At 30.8% G+C, this 18,301-nt stretch overlaps 1 protein-coding gene across 3 annotated transcripts in view; it reads right to left on the reverse strand.

The window, feature by feature from the left end:
* Positions 1 to 6,684: 6,684 nt before the first annotated feature.
* The window catches only part of LOC148227612 (ribosomal protein S6 kinase alpha-5-like), a 72,454-nt gene continuing 60,837 nt past the window's right edge, over positions 6,685 to 18,301 (reverse strand). For all 3 annotated transcript variants that reach the window (XM_088203001.1, XM_088203002.1, XM_088203003.1), the window contains 13 exons: positions 13,165 to 13,337; positions 13,004 to 13,085; positions 12,770 to 12,932; positions 12,562 to 12,692; positions 12,372 to 12,491; positions 12,191 to 12,292; positions 11,953 to 12,111; positions 11,265 to 11,413; positions 11,092 to 11,188; positions 10,917 to 11,019; positions 10,725 to 10,834; positions 9,158 to 9,226; positions 6,685 to 9,076 (listed from right to left, as the gene is read on the reverse strand). In XM_088203001.1, coding sequence (XP_088059127.1) covers positions 8,318 to 9,076; positions 9,158 to 9,226; positions 10,725 to 10,834; positions 10,917 to 11,019; positions 11,092 to 11,188; positions 11,265 to 11,413; positions 11,953 to 12,111; positions 12,191 to 12,292; positions 12,372 to 12,491; positions 12,562 to 12,692; positions 12,770 to 12,932; positions 13,004 to 13,085; positions 13,165 to 13,337 — 2,217 coding nt within the window. In that variant the 3' untranslated portion in view covers positions 6,685 to 8,317. The remainder of the gene's footprint in view (positions 9,077 to 9,157; positions 9,227 to 10,724; positions 10,835 to 10,916; positions 11,020 to 11,091; positions 11,189 to 11,264; positions 11,414 to 11,952; positions 12,112 to 12,190; positions 12,293 to 12,371; positions 12,492 to 12,561; positions 12,693 to 12,769; positions 12,933 to 13,003; positions 13,086 to 13,164; positions 13,338 to 18,301) is intronic.

Raw genomic sequence — 18,301 nt, forward strand, 5'->3', positions numbered from 1 at the left:
GACTACATTTTGAAGAATAATAGCAATCACTAACAAAGCAACTCCAGAAATCGAAAGAATTAACATACAAATTAAACCCATTGTTTTTTCCGTTTTATAACACAAACGATTAATAGCGGTGCCTATAGTGTATCATAGATTTTACAGTAAAATATTAATAAAATTCTTATCAAACGACTTTTATATAATAATTAAGTTACAATCACTTACAAAAGCAAAAAAAACTGGTAGTCGATATTGCTTATTTTTTCCACTAGATATTAACATATGAATTATTAAACGTTTGAAATATATATAATATTTAATACAATTATTACTAAAATAACTACATGAATATAAATATATTTTTAAATACTTTTTGCATTTAATAAATAAACGATATTAGATTACGTGGAAAAGATCAAATAACTTGAATAAAATATGTATGCATATGATCCTGGGAACAGACAAGTCATTAATAAAATGCGTCTTATATAGTAACTCTTTAATTAAAAAATGTTAATTTAATACTAAATTAAACATTATTATATTTTATGCGAAAAGAAAAAATCCACATTTTTCACAGAGCAGGTTCGATCACTTGTCTGCATAGATTTGTCCAATGTATTTATTCTTTATGTAACGCTTCTGCAATTGTAGTAGTAGAGTCAGAATGAGGACCCAGCTAGACAGGGGACCCAAATTTCTAAGCACTCAATATAAAAATATGGAAAGTTAAAAACAATATATACAAATGTTCGAGATCAAGCTACATTGACATCAACAATAATATATGTACATACTCTGCTTTTTATCTCAATTGCTTACTAATTATGATAATGTTCTGAAACAAATAATAGATATGCCAGCTGGATCAATAACTTTTTGAAGTCCAACGATACATAATGAGTTAATAGAATGCTTAAAAAATAAGTTAAGCGATGAATTAGTACGTAAGATTAATTCCTCGCCCTTTTATACTCTAATTATGAATACGACATTAGACATTACCAAAAGAGACCAACTAAGAATGTACGACACGTTCATGTTATTCGGGACGAGAATCAACCCCACAAAATTCGATACTACCGAAACATTTTTTTAATTGAGCCGTCATTCAGCAGAAGGAATAACCAATCAAGTAATGACTATATCGATAACAGCTGTGCAGAGCTAATGTATTTTATAATATTATTGACAAGGTAATCTTTAACATTAAAAGTCGTCTTCAAGGAATGCAGTAAGTGAAAAAAAAACAGTTTTATTGAACCTCGCAAATCATAAATACATCAGCAGGGACGTTATTTAAGGTTAGGGTATTTGCCACACCCCATGAACCTGGCTAGAAAAAAGGATGTTATTTAATTAAATACTATGAACCTTAATGAAATAAAAATATTTAAAAAATGATTCTAAACCAGTTTTCATGTTAGTCCTCAAGAAAATCCAAAAAAACAGTCACGAATTTATCCCAAAAATTTTTTTAAATATTTCATTTCAGTGAAATCATATCAAAATACATTTTCACTTGTAGATATATATTTTACCAGTGAAAATATAATTTAGCTGGCAGGTGCTAGTAAAATTATATGATTTCAACTAACCCATATGTAGTAATATATACATTTACAAACTTATCATAATTTATTTACATGCGATGTATAAATGTTACAGTGAAACCAATTGTGTTACTACAAAAGAAACACACATTGCTTGCCATTGAACACAATCAAGCATCGAAAATGGAGCTTAAAAAACTTATTTGTGATTTCGCAAATCTTAAAGCGGGAAAATATAAAATAATTTGCTTTCTTATTTACTCTATTATGTAAATATGTACAAATATGTATGTAGTAAAAATCATTTCATTTTATTTTTAAAACAAATGTTAAGGGGGCTTTGCGTAATTTTTCCATTTTTGCAAAATTACGTTTATTTAAAAAAAATCATGTTAAGGGGGCCTTGCGTAATTTTGAGTAGAGCTACGCCACTGAGTAGAGCTATCGTGATAATCTCACACATTTAAGTCGCATTCAAATTTACACATTTTGTTTTAAATCTATGATCTAAAATAGTTGGCATAATATGATGAGAAAATTTTTTTATTAAATAAACGAAATTTTTATTTTATTTCTTCTACTGCGTTTTCAGTGTAATCATTTGTTGCTTTCTGATGCTTTCATAAAAATATTTTATTTATATGTATTTAATTTAGTCCTGTTCTAGTTTATTTGACCGGTTTGTTCCACCACCTTCAGAGCTTTGCAGTTTTATTTTACATAAACATATGTTCTACAAAGTGATGCGTTTTCTTTTTTGGCGTTTCTGTATTTTAAAATAGGAAATGAAAGATAGTCATGACAAACAGTGCTAGCTGAAAAGTGTAACCTATCATTTTTCATAAAAGTAAAAATATTAACCCTATGAAGAATTTTTTTTTAACTAATATATTTTATACGAATTCCCCAAATTTTACTCAGGCGCTATTTTTATATTGGTAAATGTATTTACATTGACATTAAAAAGGGGAAAACTAAATTTTACAATTAAATAATTTTATAAAATCGTTTCATTACATTCAAAAAATTAAAAAAAAACGACCCCAAAATTGTAAAGCTTTAAATTAAAAAAGAAACTAATTTGAAAATATATATTGTAAATCACAATAAATTTTTCACATTTATCATTTTAAATCACTTCATAAATATGTGATAAACCTACATATAATTCGCGAATTATCATAAATTTTGCTTTAAAATCAATAAATAACAAGAACTACAGTGGATTAACAATTAATCATATTTTTTTCTAGAATTATCCCAATTAATTTTGAAGTTTAGCTAATATGACGGGACAAGGCCGACTTTCGTGTCTTTATAGCCAATTTATCTGTCAAAAAATAAACGCACAAATTATACGATACATAATACAAATCATTGATTTATGCGTCTCGAATATTAATGACCCTTCTTGAAATGACGAATGGTACATATAATATTATGTACGTATCGTTTGTATGATGCTAAATTATGCAAATCAATTAAAATAAATAAATGTTGACAGCAGAAGAAAAAAAATCAAAACACCAAAAAAATTGGCCAACAAATTTACAATTTAAAATAAAATATTATGGTATGCAACCTGATATGCAATTTAAATATGCAATGAAAATCGGAATTATTTTTTATTTTTGGACTATATATGTAAATATATATTTAAATATCAAATACAGTGTGCACCATATTTTTGTAAATATCTCTTCGCATGATTTGTATTAACAATTGTATTTAATCTAAATAAATAAATCAAAATGTATGTAATTTAATATATTTTTATTCAACAGTAAAATTCAAAACTTATAATAAAAGCATCATAAACAATGAATATTTTCCTTCAGAACTAGAGGGAATCCCTGCAATGCCAAGGCTTTATGTTATATTGTGAAGTTAATAAATATAGTAGTTTTCCGTCGAATTCTTTAATAATATATGGATATTGCAAATTTATTTATATTTATTTAGAGCCATCTCTTGTACATAACTGATATTTTTGTAGTAATTTATATTTTAAACGACTGTTTTTACTAACGCAAATAATTTTAGAATTACATATGTATTTCGTTGACGAGCAATTCCATATATTTCTTATAGTATAGCATAACAAGAGTATTACGCTATTTTAAAGCTAATAGTAATATAGATTCATTTTATTATTAGATGCAAAATGCTAACATGGTTTTATTTTTAGATGATTCGAGAATATCTTACAAAATATTTTTTTTACGAATTTTTCTATTTCTCTTAGTTTTACAGTATTTTAAAGCTTACTATATTATTTTCATAGTCTTCGTAAGACCTTTCAAAATTAATTTATAGCACTATTGATAAAACATACCTGAAAAATTGTCTAAATAGCTACAAAAAATTATCAAAAAAAAAACACTTGTGCTCTAATACATTAGTGGTAACCAAATAGGTTTAATTTTGTATTGTTTGAAGGCTTAAGCTCAAATTGTTATAATGTATAAAAATCTTCTTGAATATTTTACTGATTTGAACTGTTTTGAATGAAATTTAAAAATACCATTTTACCCAAACAAAACTGAAGATCCCTTTAAAAGTAAATGTGATATATCGTTTAAGGTCTGTAGGTCAGATAATTTTGAGTAACGAGTCATATGTTAATTAGATCCATCCAGGAGTAATACACTGATGCTAGAAAATATACTTGCTACGGGTCAACGCTAGGTAAAGTATCTACTAACAACTTTGTACACTAAATTAAGTTTCATCACTTACAATTAAGAATGCAGGAAAATTAATTAGCCTACATTTATCACAATCTAAAAATGATAGCTCAGGAGAACAGTTTAGAAGAGTTTCGTACTCCATAGAAGTTTACGGAAAAAGGCGAAATTTTACAGTAAAGGAACAGCAGAATCAGAATAATAATTCTGATTACATATTCTAACGATTTTCATATTGAATATATTAGTTTATTGTACAAAATTTATAATTTATATTTTGTACAATAAATATACATAAATATCAATATCAAGGAGGCAAAGTAGAATTGACAATTCTTGAGAATCCGTTTTGTTGTTGTGTTGTCACTGGTTCGAGTCTTTCTTGCGGTCGGCGATGATTCCACTGGTGATGAATGATTCGGTTTATTGTGTGCTTCCCAGTGATTGCCGATTTGACCAAGTGTCACAGGTGATCCTTTGTCCGATACTTACAAAGGATAATTCAATTAGTGTTTTTTAAACGAGTTTTAAAGCTTATAATGAAGAGTAAAAGGATTTTTTGTGATAATTTGTGGCTTTCAAAGCCTGTATGGCTATTGTGCAATTCTTGATCAGTTATGACTAGGGATTCCAATCCCGGGCCAAAATTTTGATCCCGGGATTTCGGTATTGCAATTAGTCGATCCCGGGATCCCGGGACCAGTCCCGGGATAATTTTCATGTTATTTTATCGATAAAAATAATTTAAAATGAATAATACAATATATTTTTACATCTGTTTTTTATAACGTACAATGTATAAAGTATGTATAATTTTAGTCTTGGACTTAAAATAAAAAATAATATAATAAAAATAAAAAAGGGAAGGTCTTATATATTTATTTGAGAAGAAAAAAATGAGCTTTTGACAATGTATGTACATTCCTATGTACATTCATAGACACAATTAATTGAAAACATTATTTTGAATAAAACTCACGAAGTAACATCAAAGCATCAAGTGTTTTATCATTTAGCCTTGATCTGATTTTGGTTCCTAAGCAGCCTGCTGCTGAAAAAGCACGTTCAGACTCATAGCCTCAAAGATTCACAGATGACACGTGCAACTCGCGCAAGTTTGTATACGAAATATAACGATGTTGTCAATAATAATTCGATTGTGCTTGATAAATCAACCAATCCGAAAAATTCGGGATTATGTTTTATAATTCCGGGACTCATCGGGTATTGAAAATCGTTCGGGATCCCGGGATTCGGGATCCCGGAATTGGAATCCCTAGTTATGACAAACCATTGGTTTGATAATTTCTTCCCTTATCTTATTTCTCATAACTTAATTTTTTCATTTTTACAGGATATCGCAACAAAATGCTATAAAAAAATTCTCGATAACACTCAGTTCAGAAAATATTCCCGATAATGTTACAAGACTATTAGATTCATTTAAATTACCCTTCATCTTTGAATTATAATAACTTTTAAAAAAATGTAATGGTATAGAATAAAACGCTCGTTTAAATCAAATAGATATTCTGTATCATTAATTTTCTTTTTGGTTACATTTTATAAATATACAATATTAAATATACACTTTTTAGTCTATCCATATTAATAAATTAAAAAAATTAATAATACATACAAGTGTGAAAATAAGAAAGAACAAAAAGAAAACAATGATAATAAACACAACAAATGTACACGTTCAACAGTCGAATTTGCGTTAACTCATTGCTGACGTGCTGATATGAATAATTTTTTCTTAACAATTTTTGGCACTAAAAAATAACGAATTTGTATCATCACTGTCATCACGTATGTTTCTAGATAATTTCTATTTAGACGTAGCCATCGTGCTCATTTCTTTGTATGATCGCTTTGGAAAATATCTCTTAAACGAATTAAAATGATTGTTCCCAATATCAACGTTTTTTTATATAAATCACAAATACAGTTTCGAAACGATATATGTATTGTCTTCACATTTCTAACCCCTCTTTACTATCATACGTCGCCAACTAAGTGCACTTCTGATATAATAACTCGTTCATAATATATAAATTACATTTCATACGATGATCACTATTATTAATATATATATAAATATAATAAAATTAACAATTTATGCAATGGTATAATTTACATACTATATCAGATACATGCAATGATCGGTGTTGCATTGCATTTATTTTTAACGCACTTGCGCATCATATACATATCACACATACTTTAGTATAATATACGTAATATTGTAGTAATACAGATAGAATCAAGAGACACACTTTGATATATTTTGCTAGTTAAAGTATAAAAACAAACAACACTGCAGAATCGCAGTATCTTCAGTTATTAAAAAATATATATTAATTTTTGCATTAAATAAAGTATAATTGTAAAATCAAAATGTTTCACTTGACTAATCTATAAATTTTACCAAAAAATTTCCAATAATCGTTACTATAAGATCTTTAAATAAATTTATTTGGCAATAAATTACACAACATGTCATTTTGAATGTGTTATCACATGATACAATATAAACAATATCGACTAGCTATTCTTAAACTGCGTGTCGCGTATGATGTTATCTTTACGTACACGCAATTGCAACAAAATAAATAAAACAACTCGTCTATCGATCATGAGAAAATATTTAGCTAATTTCATAATATATTATTGTTGATAAATCACGCGAGTACAATTGAGTATCTACAATTCGGTACGAATGTTTAAAGTAATATGATCCGGACTCGAGATACTCAAAAGTACATAATATATTTATATACACAACAAGTTTAGGAGACTACAGCGCATGAACCAGAATTTAAGTACAGCTTTAAGTTAACCAAAAAAACAGCATATTTTACAATATGTAATTTATTTTCATTCGATATACAGCTTTATCACCTATATTGCTATGCATCTTGCAAAAATACATTTCGTAATGAATCCAATCCTGGTCCATAAATTTCTAGCCTCAATCACAGTTTCTTAAGGCTCCTAAAAGACTGTTTATTGTTTTTGCATTGATAAAAAATATAGATTTAACAATAAATAAATAAACAGCAATACCAATCCAATTGGATTTGGAAGCCATTCGCTTTATGGAAGTATACTATAAAATTGATATTTATGATTACTACACAAGGAACTTTTATTTTAACTAAAAAAAGTGCAGCAAAAGTATTCAATGTGTCTTAAGAATTAAATGAAGTATTGAAATTGTAAATTAAAAATGAATATACACCTGATTCCTATGATTTTCACAATATTGATAAACATGAACTTTAAGGAATCATATATGCCAGAAGGTTCAGCTTCTGGGACATTCTGGAAAGTTGCATCGTAAAGATATATGACTTATATTGACGCATAACTATATAAATATTAATAGCAATTTAAATAATAAACTGATAAATTGACAAAAATATTTTTTTAGTTTACTAACTACCTCACTATTCAACTACATAGGCACTTCATGTACTTATACATCTTTCAATCCACTTTTTTTTAATCAGTCAGCACTATTAAGGCGGGGTTTTTTTTATAATTTTATACCGATACAAATATAATTGTTTCTTTTTACATAGGAATGGTGATATTATATAGTCAACAGAATTTACTAATTGGTTTATATATACGTACATATGACTGTTAAAGAGAAGCTTTAATAAAAACAGAAGTATAACCTGTCAATCAGTCATAATCGCTACATAGCCGAATCGATTATAACTAAATATACAATACAATAATAATTATATACTTTAAAAACAATAACGTATATAACATTTCATTTAAAAATCAACATATCTCTAATTCATTATACTTTTCAACAATTTGATTACAGGTTGTTGTCAGTCACACGTTACATAATGTTAATTCACTTAGTTCTTTTCTATTCATTTTTTTAGAAAATAATGCACAGTTGACCCTCTGTGTTCGGCGAAAATTTGTTCACTTAAAAGTTCACATCATCAAATGCAAAAGTTGCGTTGCATGATAAACACAAACACCGATAAAATTGTCATTAACATATAACGCCATCAGTCTTTTATCACTTGCAATTAGATGATCTTTATCAAAAGCTCGAGCTTCTCATCTCTTCCGTCTTCTCTTTGCCTTTTTCTCGTCGGTGTAGTGCAGAGATTCTTCAACGAACTTATCCTTCCGCCGTTTTCTAGAATGCGATTGATTCATCTCCATCTCGCATTTCTCTAACAACATACGACATTTCTTCTTGGCACTGCGTTCCAAACGTGGCCGTTTATCAGGTACATCGACAAGTTGCATCTCCATCGACGAATTACCGTACTTTCGTTTCATATGTTTCTTAGCAACCTCAGTATCGATATTAACCTTGATCACGTTGTTATTATTCTTTATCGTAAGGCGCTCCGATCTCCTCGGATAATCTACCTCAACAGCTTCTTTTTTAATTGTCACCAAATTAGGCGCAAAATCGATGATTTCACGCTTTTTCCTAACATACGTCTTGCGATTCGTTTCTTTTAACATACTCGGAGACGCGTCATCACTATCTATATTGATGACGTCGTCGATGATACTTTTAATCACATTATCGCCGTACAGATGATGATTTTTGTTAATATCGCAGTTAGCGTGATCATTGCACGACACCGGCGCGGGCTTGGTAAGATTCATGGTGTACGACATCACTTCTAAGTCGTTATGATCGTATGGAGAAGCGCCGTTAATATCGCTATGGTTTAACTTTCGATTTTGGTGATTCGCGAGTGATTCACTGCTGACTGTATCGTTGTTGTTTGTCGACTCGATATTGTCACCGGATCGTTTTTGCTTTCTGCGTTGGACCAACTTGGAATTGAAGCTATCCTGTGAACAATAAATACAGTAAATTAATGAATTTGAATAGAAAGATATCTCAACGTTCATTAATAATATGCAATAACTTACTTGAAGTCTAATATCAATCTTTTGAGGCCTTAGAACATTGCGATTATTGTGAGGCAGTACAGCAGTAATCTAGAATAAAATGATCATAATATTTATAAGTAAAAATATTTTACATTTAGCTATGAAATAAACTATTCAGTAATAGGGCATGAAAGACTTCAGTTTTCCATTTAAATAAGAATCACTTTACAATCCATTGAAGCACTAAATAAGATGTTATATTAAATGTGATCTAAATTTTTGCTATAGTCATCAGTCTCTATTTTTTTCAAGGATGTGTATCAGTGTATAACAATAATATTCCAGATGCAATGCAGATGAAACAGTCTTAATAAACTGAACACTGCTCTATTATCATCTAGTTGAAGGAGAAGCAGACAGGTGGCACTACGAATTAGATATGCAACACAAAGGCATAGCAGTAGCTTAAAATATTCGGCGCACTTGCAACACGCAATAGTTAAATATTGAAACCAATTAAAATTTATTGATCGGTGATCTATGTTTGTTACTCCAGCAATTATCACGATTGGGCTATTGTCGGCAAGATTGACACACTATAAATAATCATTGCCTTTAATATGTAGTGTTAGAGAAAAAAATTCTGAATACCTTGGATAGCAAAGGGAAGTCATTTCAACTTCATTCTAAGTTGGCCAGTCAGTGATTGTTTTTCTTATAAGATTCATAGTATCTCATTAAATGACATGCATTTTTCTAGCCAAATTCATGTTTAGAATCCAAGTAGCGGTTATGTAGCGTTTATATTAGGATTTTTATAACAATATTACGAATCGAATGAAGCACATCTAAACTGAATTTTGACCAATACGAGAGCACAAAAAACAATTATCACTTCTCAGAAGTAAAAAATCCACGTCAAAAGCATAGCTGCAAGCCAATACAGAGATGTCAATTCAGGAGTTAACAGATAAGACAGGATATTCATGGTCTAACATTCAAAGAAGTTTAAAAAATATAGGGAAGGAGTGGAAACAAGGCGTGTGGATTCCACAAGAAAAAATGAATGCTCTCGAATGGAAAACTTTTGCTCATTCTCCATATTCTCCCGATATTGCATTATCAGATTACTATTTATATAAGTTTCTACAACCTAATTTAGATGGTAAAAAATTAAATAGTGTTAGTGAAGTTAAAATATTTTTTCTGAATATTTTAACTCACAGTCGATCAGTTTTTACAAATGTGAGATTAAAAACTTGCCTGATCGAAGGAAGAAGGTTGTATCTATCAATGGAGATTATTTTATAGAATAATATTGGAAAATAAAATTGTCATTGGAAAAATCCATTTCATTAAAACAACGTCATTTCTTCTAGGTACCCCTAATATAAAAAGAAAAACTTTTTACTATCAAGGATAATAAACGACCATTATATGATTCTTTCATAATGGAACTATACAGAACTTTTTGGCTAGAGTATAATTTCAAGAAACGCAGATTCCTCCCAAAAATATTTTTTACTTATAAAGCTTGAATTCGGCAGTGAAAACTTGAATGCCATTAGAGGGACGATGTGTACATAAATTGAAAATTGTTTCTTACCCATGGGTGTAACATAACCTCTTCTTTAGTCAGTCTTTTCGATGGATCCACTGACAGTAGACCCCTAATTAAATTTTTCGCATTATGAGATGCATGCGTCCATTGTGAACCTGAATTATAAACCATTTATATAATACAATTACACATTCATGAATAGCGTAAATATGAAACGGCGTAATCTTTGACAATTACCATCAAAACTAAAATGGCCTTCTTTGATTCGGTCCATCAATTTAATCGCAGGTTCCTCTCTAGACTGCAATTGGAATGGTATTTTGCCCGACAATATGGAATACTGTAAAATATACACACATATTATTATTTTTTAATACAAAGTAAAATAAGAATCATCAGTTTTTAAACTTACAATGATTATACCCAAACTCCACATGTCACAACTTTCGTTGTAACCCATGAGACCACCTCGAGCTTTTTCCAAAATTTCGGGCGGGGCATATGGAAGTCTAGAAATGAAGGCAAAAATGTTACAATGCAGTTCCTAATGTATATATACATGGTGAAGTATGTTTAAAAACTTACGTATAGCATGGAGTATGCATTCCAGACAATGAACGCGATGTAAAGACATCCATGTTGCTTCCGTGAAACTGTTCAGTCGGTAAGAGTCGAGCGAAACCAAAGTCGACGATTTTTATTTGGTCTCCGTGAATGTTGGCAAAGAGTAAATTCTGTGAATAGATAGTGAATATTTAATAAAAGTAAATAAGTAGTTTTTTATAAAAAAACAATATAAACACATAGAGAATTGGACTTTTTCAATACACATGAAACAGATGAAGTTACTTTATCGGACCATGCTATAGACCAGGGTTTCCCAAACTTTTTCAGCGACGGAACACTTGGCAAATCCGAAAATTTTGCCGGAACACTTAGCTTATTTTGCTGTACCCAACTTTTAGGTACTAAAAACTTCGCCTTCTCTTGACGTCATAAATCTCAATTAAGTTTAACCGTCACTCGCCTTTCATTATGAAGTAGAATATGTTCAATTTTTTTAATTTACTACAAATTTTTGTGAAATATCTATTTAGGTGTTACGGAACATAGTTTGGGAAACCATGCTATAGACAAACGTGATAAAAATACAAAAACATTTAATTCGACACCTCTTCATTAAAATTATTAAAGAAAATAAAGATGTACTTATGATAAAACACAGTGAATCAGTAATTCTTATGAAATCAAGATAAAAATGAATTATGCTTACTTCAGGTTTAAGATCTCGATGTACAATTCCTAACTTATGAAGATGGATCAAAGCTGACAGCAATTGGTAGACTATCTTTGCTGCAGCTGATTCCCATAGTGGAATGCGCGAAAGCAACTCTCCTCCACTCAAATATTCCATCACAACGTAAGTATGTAGCTGATGAAGAACAAAAACAAAATTATTAGCTAACTAATTCACTCCTAATATGCAAACGTATGTGTATATTTTTACTAACATCATCCTCGAGCACTTCGTAGAGAGTAACAATATTGGAATGACCTTGGCACAGTCTTAATAGTTCAATTTCCTTACTACAGTCAACGCTTCGAGAAATAATCTACAAAAGAAAAATTTTGATTCGTTACAAAGAACTATTTTTATGAAGTAATTCATGTGTACAAATATGTGATGCATACTTTGACAGCGCAAACTTTTTTGGTAACTTTCTCGACACACTTCCTGCAGACGGCAAAAGCTCCGTCGCCGATGACAGGATCGCGCAAATTGACATCGTACTTTTCAAAAAAAGGAGAGTTCTAAAAAAAACATTACATTAGCATTTAATGATCATATATTTAAAACAAATTATAAAAAATAAAAGCTAACCTTTAATTTACATCTTAATAAATTAATAGCATCGGGCTTCGGGTTGATGTTTTTGAACAACTCATCACTGAACATTTCTTCGTGAATTAAGTTCTCAGAAAATAAAATACTTGGAGCAATGTAGGAGTATCCTAGAACATAAAAAAATATTAATAAATACTACAAAATTTAAATATAAATTATAAATAACACTTAAAAATATAACTACCGTGAAACAGTTTATCATGGTTTGGTGGTGCTATCGCCGGTGAATCTTCAGGTGGCATTCGAGTGAACTCTTCGCTGAAGTTACTGGTATCCAATTCACCGGATATCAGTGGCTTGAAAGGAGCTGGGATTGCCTTACGAGCGAGAGCTTTCCAATCTAAAGACTAAATTAAGTAATACATTAACAACATATCTTTTAAATTTAATCTAAATATATTAATAACATCGGACATACTTTGAATAAAGGATGTCTTTTTAAGTCATCGGCGTCTTCTCTGCTGCCACCGAGTCTTAATCCAGGATCTTTTATTAGTAACCTAAAACATTATTACAAACACACACATATATAATATACTTTTAATATGTAAGTAAATCAAATATTGAAACAGAAGTTACCTTTTGATAAAATCGTTCATCTCTGGGCTTAACGACTCTGAGAGAGTTGGATTCTTTCTTAATATGCGACGACTGATATCCGATTGAGAGTTGTTATCACTAGCGTCGGTAAATGGAGAGCCTCCTGTCAGCAACTCGTATGCCAAGACTCCGACGGACCACCAATCCACAGCCTAGAAGAAAAATGAGTACAAAATTATAACTTTGGTAAATATAAAATATAATATAAATATATCGCTATATAATGATATAATATGGGAATATTTTTTTAACATGCATTTTTTAAATAATATAATATGGGGGTATAAGGCAGCTCAAAAGCTCAAATAACAAAGCCGGGCATCTTGAAAAGGTTATCGCAGACTTCATTTACGCGGAGAATCTCCACTTACTCTCAAAATGATTCCGAGATCTTTAGTGGAAGTTTCTCTAGTCAAAATATTCCCACCGAGATCATGGGAATAATCTGATGGCGAATGGAACACGGACGTCATTTTGGGGGGGAGGCGGGTGCCTTTGCAGGGCATTTGTCCCCCTTGAATTTGGACAGAATGTCATTTAATTAAATACTATGAATCATAATGAAAGCAAAATATTAAAAAATACTACCACTAAAAGACATACTTTTGCCCCCCCCTGAAAAAAGATGAAATTCCGTTCCTAATTCTAAACCAAAAATTATCGGGTTATCCCTAAAAAAAATCTAAAAAAAAAATAGTCTCAAACGTTACCCCAAAAATATTTTTAAAATATATAATTTCAGTGAAATCATTTCATTTTCATTTTCACCGGTAGATATACTACATATATTTTAACCAGTGGAAATATAATTTATCTGGTAGGTGCTAGTAAAATTATACGATTTCAACTTTTCCATACGTAGTAATAAATACATTTTCATACTTATCATTATTTATTTACATGCAAAGTATAAATGTTACAGTAAATGTGTATTTTTCAGTGAATTTATATTTTCACTAGTGAAGTTCAAATACGTTCTCACCAATAGATACATATTTCTTCTAGCGAAAATATAATTTAACTGATATGCGTTAGTGAAATTATATGCTACTCTGAAATGCTCACGAAACTCAATTTGACAGTTGCGAAACGTACATTTGCTGTTCAAAGCCGAACTTCTTCCCGTTCATTTCCTGTTTAAGTCCAAAATACAATATAAACCAACTCAATTCTCAAGGGAAAATAAGCGAAAGATGAGGTATAGACAGATGTTGCATCTCGCATATTACTTCATAGTTTGTCTACACTTCGATATTACGCTATGTTTTAAAAATATTACTACAGACTTGCGATATGAGAGTATTGGTCAAAGTATATTTAAACCAAATTTTGCCCAATAGGAGAACGCAAAAAACAATTATTCTTTCTCAGAAGTCAAAAATTCACGTCAAAAGCAATAAAATCGTGCCGTCGCCGAAGCAGTGATAACGCTCGTTACCGAGCGTTCTAAAAAGGGATAATTGTTTTTTGCGTGCTCATATTGGGCAAAATTCGGTTTAGATGTGCTTTGTGTGTCAAACGGTTATTTTAAATATTATTTGCTTAACATAAATACTTATAGTCTATTTATTTTCAAGAGTCAGTGCGCAAGAACATTGTTTAACGCGTAATCAAAATGTGCTCTTAAATTTCTGCCTTGCGCTTGGTCGTTCTCAATGAAACGATTGATCTTACGGCGAACGACCAATCACAGGGCAGAAATTTAAAAGCATGTTATGATTACGCGTTAAACAAAGTTCTTGCGCACTGACTCTTGAAAATAAATAGACTATAGTAATTCTAATTCTCTATCCTTTACATTTTATATATTTTCTTCTCACATATCCTATCAACAAATCTAGCACAGAAGGCAACGGGAAACGAATACACCTATCCGTTTCCAAAGAAAACTTGCATGCCTTAGTATTTAAATCACAATCCTCTATGAACGAGGAAAATTAATTTTAAGAGAAAATTTTTCCTCAATTCTAGCTGTTGATTAGGTGGAGTAAAAAATGTACATAATCATTTTATTTTCCTTGTTTTTCTGAACAAGATGAGGATTAAAAAAATGTTTTTCAAAACAATTACAAATGAAGCTGATTAATGTTTTTCTTCAAAGTTTCCCATCGACTGCGGCAATTCATTAAGCACTCGAGCAATTATGTCACATTTTCCCCGCCGACGCGAAAGTGTGCGAATTAAAATCAGTCGAAAACGAGATGGAATTCGGCGACGGATAACGGTGAGCACTACGGTAAACGGACAGAGACGGAAACGCGTTTGAACGGGAAAAAGAAATTGTGTACGGCCGTCCGTATACCGTTCGAAAGTCTTCGGCCCCGAAAATCCGTAATACGTGACGAGGTGAAATAAAAAGTTAAAATTACGAAACGACATATAACATAAGTCCGATCAGCGAATAATCTTTATCCGGCATGAAACTTTGACCGATAGATTTTCAGATGTTCCATCCGATATATGATATGATGATGCGATGACATTGCACAACTTCTATGAATGATTCGAAGCTCGTGTGAATTTGAAAGTCGACGCGCGTCCGCGACAAAAACGAAACCGATGAGCCGCACGTATGAATATTTAGAGAAAGTTAGTAAAATGCGATAATACAACACTATTTATGTCATGTGTGTTATAATATTAATAATATATATGGATATGAGAACATTGAACGTGAAACTAAAACTAAAGACATATACAAAGTGACAAATAAAAGCTTGAAGACTAATTGGACACGGAAATGCGAGCTACTAAATCGAATTGTTATGGCACTCTTATTTTATCAAAAACAAACAGTGTCTGTATAAATAGATAAAGTGCAAATTATTTTCAATTTATGTCAAATGTCTAGATTAAAGTAATAAATAAATTATCAAAAAGCAAATATTGACTTGTTTATAATTATTAATTAAATTAATTAGGATTAAATATATGATGCTATTTATCTGCACCTAAATACCATTTCAGTACGAAAGCGTGAAAAAAAAACAATAAAATTTGATTTATTTATTACTACCTATGTATTATCAAATCACAAATTTGAATTGCGAGAAAGAGACGGATGGTGCTAAAGCCGTCTCGCTCGCACTCGTCGCGAACACTTTCACTGGACGGAGCGGAACGGGCGCGAGAGAGACGTAATGAGGAATTTTCGCTCGCGAACCGGCTACGTCTATCCCGCTCGCACCCTGTTGCTAAGCGCTTCCGCAGCGGTGCTAACTGTACACTCGAGAACTCGAACGGAATTCTCGAAGAAAGTGTAGGCGGACGAAAACATAACTGTACTACAAACAGCGGCCATAGTTTCCTTTCGCAACGAGATCGAATTACGCCCATGACCTATGAAAATGCGTCTATTTCATTATTTTTTACTTTTCGAATTACAATGTTACTCATCGCAGGAGAGCCGGAACATAACCTAATCAAACGGGCAAACAAATTAATCTCGGGCTCGCGAACACGAGAGGGTTGTTGTTTTAACGCGCGTCCCCCTTGCGATTAATATTCATTAAAAAACAAAATGGCCCCTGTAAATTTTAGAGGATTTTGCAAACACTCCTAAAGTGCGCAGGCGATTCTAGAATCCTGCGCCATAATAAAAAATCGATAAAATCGATTGATAGATGATCTTTTATTTATCACAGTTTCTCAACATATAAAAAATAATTCATTTAAGAGAAACATAGTTTATTTAGAAATAAAACCGCATTAAAAACTAGTTTTTTAAATTAAAATTAAATTTTTATGATAATTCAAGTAGCATATAACGAACGACGCAAATATACGTTCCCCGACGTATGTGCACCAATTTCTATATAAAAATATACACCTATTTAATTGCAATAAAGGCTAACTTGATAAATATAATTCTAGTATAAAAAGCAACTTGAACCTTTGAAAAAAATTGACATTTGATTGCAATAAATAAAACCACTGAGAGCAAAAACGTGTTTTGTGTACTATTAAACAAGTATCATCAACTGTTGAAAAATAAAGGGAAAACTAACCTAATCGGCAATACAGTTAATAAGAGTAATATTTTACATAAAACAAATTTTAAGAATCGCGATTAAAATGAGAATATTTTCATCACAAGCGATATACTCTTAGATCAGATGACATCAGCGAAAATTATGCTCATTGTAAGGAATTAACTTAAGTCAAAGATGAATAATATTATCCCTTTTAGTCCTAGAGGGTCTAAATATCGGCCCACCTCACCTATGCGAAAAATCCCTCCGGCAGATATTTTGGTGCAAATTTTTAAATTTAATTTAGCATGTTCGATATTTTTGTATGACATAAAAGGAATACATTTGCTTTATTTCAAGCAAGTCTAACAGTACCTAGCGTTTCTCGGTAAATCTACTATGCAATAGAGAAATAACAGCGCCGCGTTTCTTATGATAGGGATGGCTGGCGAAGTGAAAACAAAAAGTGGTATTGCATACACGACATACACGACATTTTTCTACTATTTGTACATTTTTATCTTCATTCAGACATATTTTTACACAGATAGATCACGGAATATGCTTCATTAAACATAGGTGCTAAATATTAGCAATTAGTAAGTCCTAATAATTAAATTGAAATATTTACGTATTTGAAAAATTTGCGTGAAATGTATGTTTTTTTAAAAAAAAAATTTTTTCATTGGAAAATAATGCAATGTTATTTTTTCTATTACCAATTAAAAATAGACTGTATACTAGACAATATGAAAAATAAATAATAATTAAAACGTATTGAAGGGGGTTTTCTACGTCAAACTTGTTTAACTGAACATGCACAAGGGACTGCTTGATTCATTCGAAACTCATTCGAAAGAAAAAGAAAGAGATTTTCCTGATATTCCCTTTCAGAGTTAGGGGAGGTTCTTCGCTCTTCTGGCCAATACAATGATTCGGGCGGAAACAGACATGTTATTGTCTGTTAACTATGGAATAAGAATATTTTGCGTAATAATCGTTATTTAAAAAGTGATATGGCAATGATGTAAATAAGCACTTGTAGGCGCATTTCATTGCATTGTTTAAACACCGACTGTATCATTTGTATCTGTATTGTATATAACTATATAGATTATGAAGATAATAACGGGTTATTTGAGTGC

Source organism: Plectrocnemia conspersa, unplaced genomic scaffold, assembly GCF_051122295.1.
Source record: "Plectrocnemia conspersa isolate PC_06_02 unplaced genomic scaffold, ASM5112229v1 ptg000013l, whole genome shotgun sequence".
Lineage (NCBI taxonomy): Eukaryota > Metazoa > Arthropoda > Insecta > Trichoptera > Polycentropodidae > Plectrocnemia > Plectrocnemia conspersa.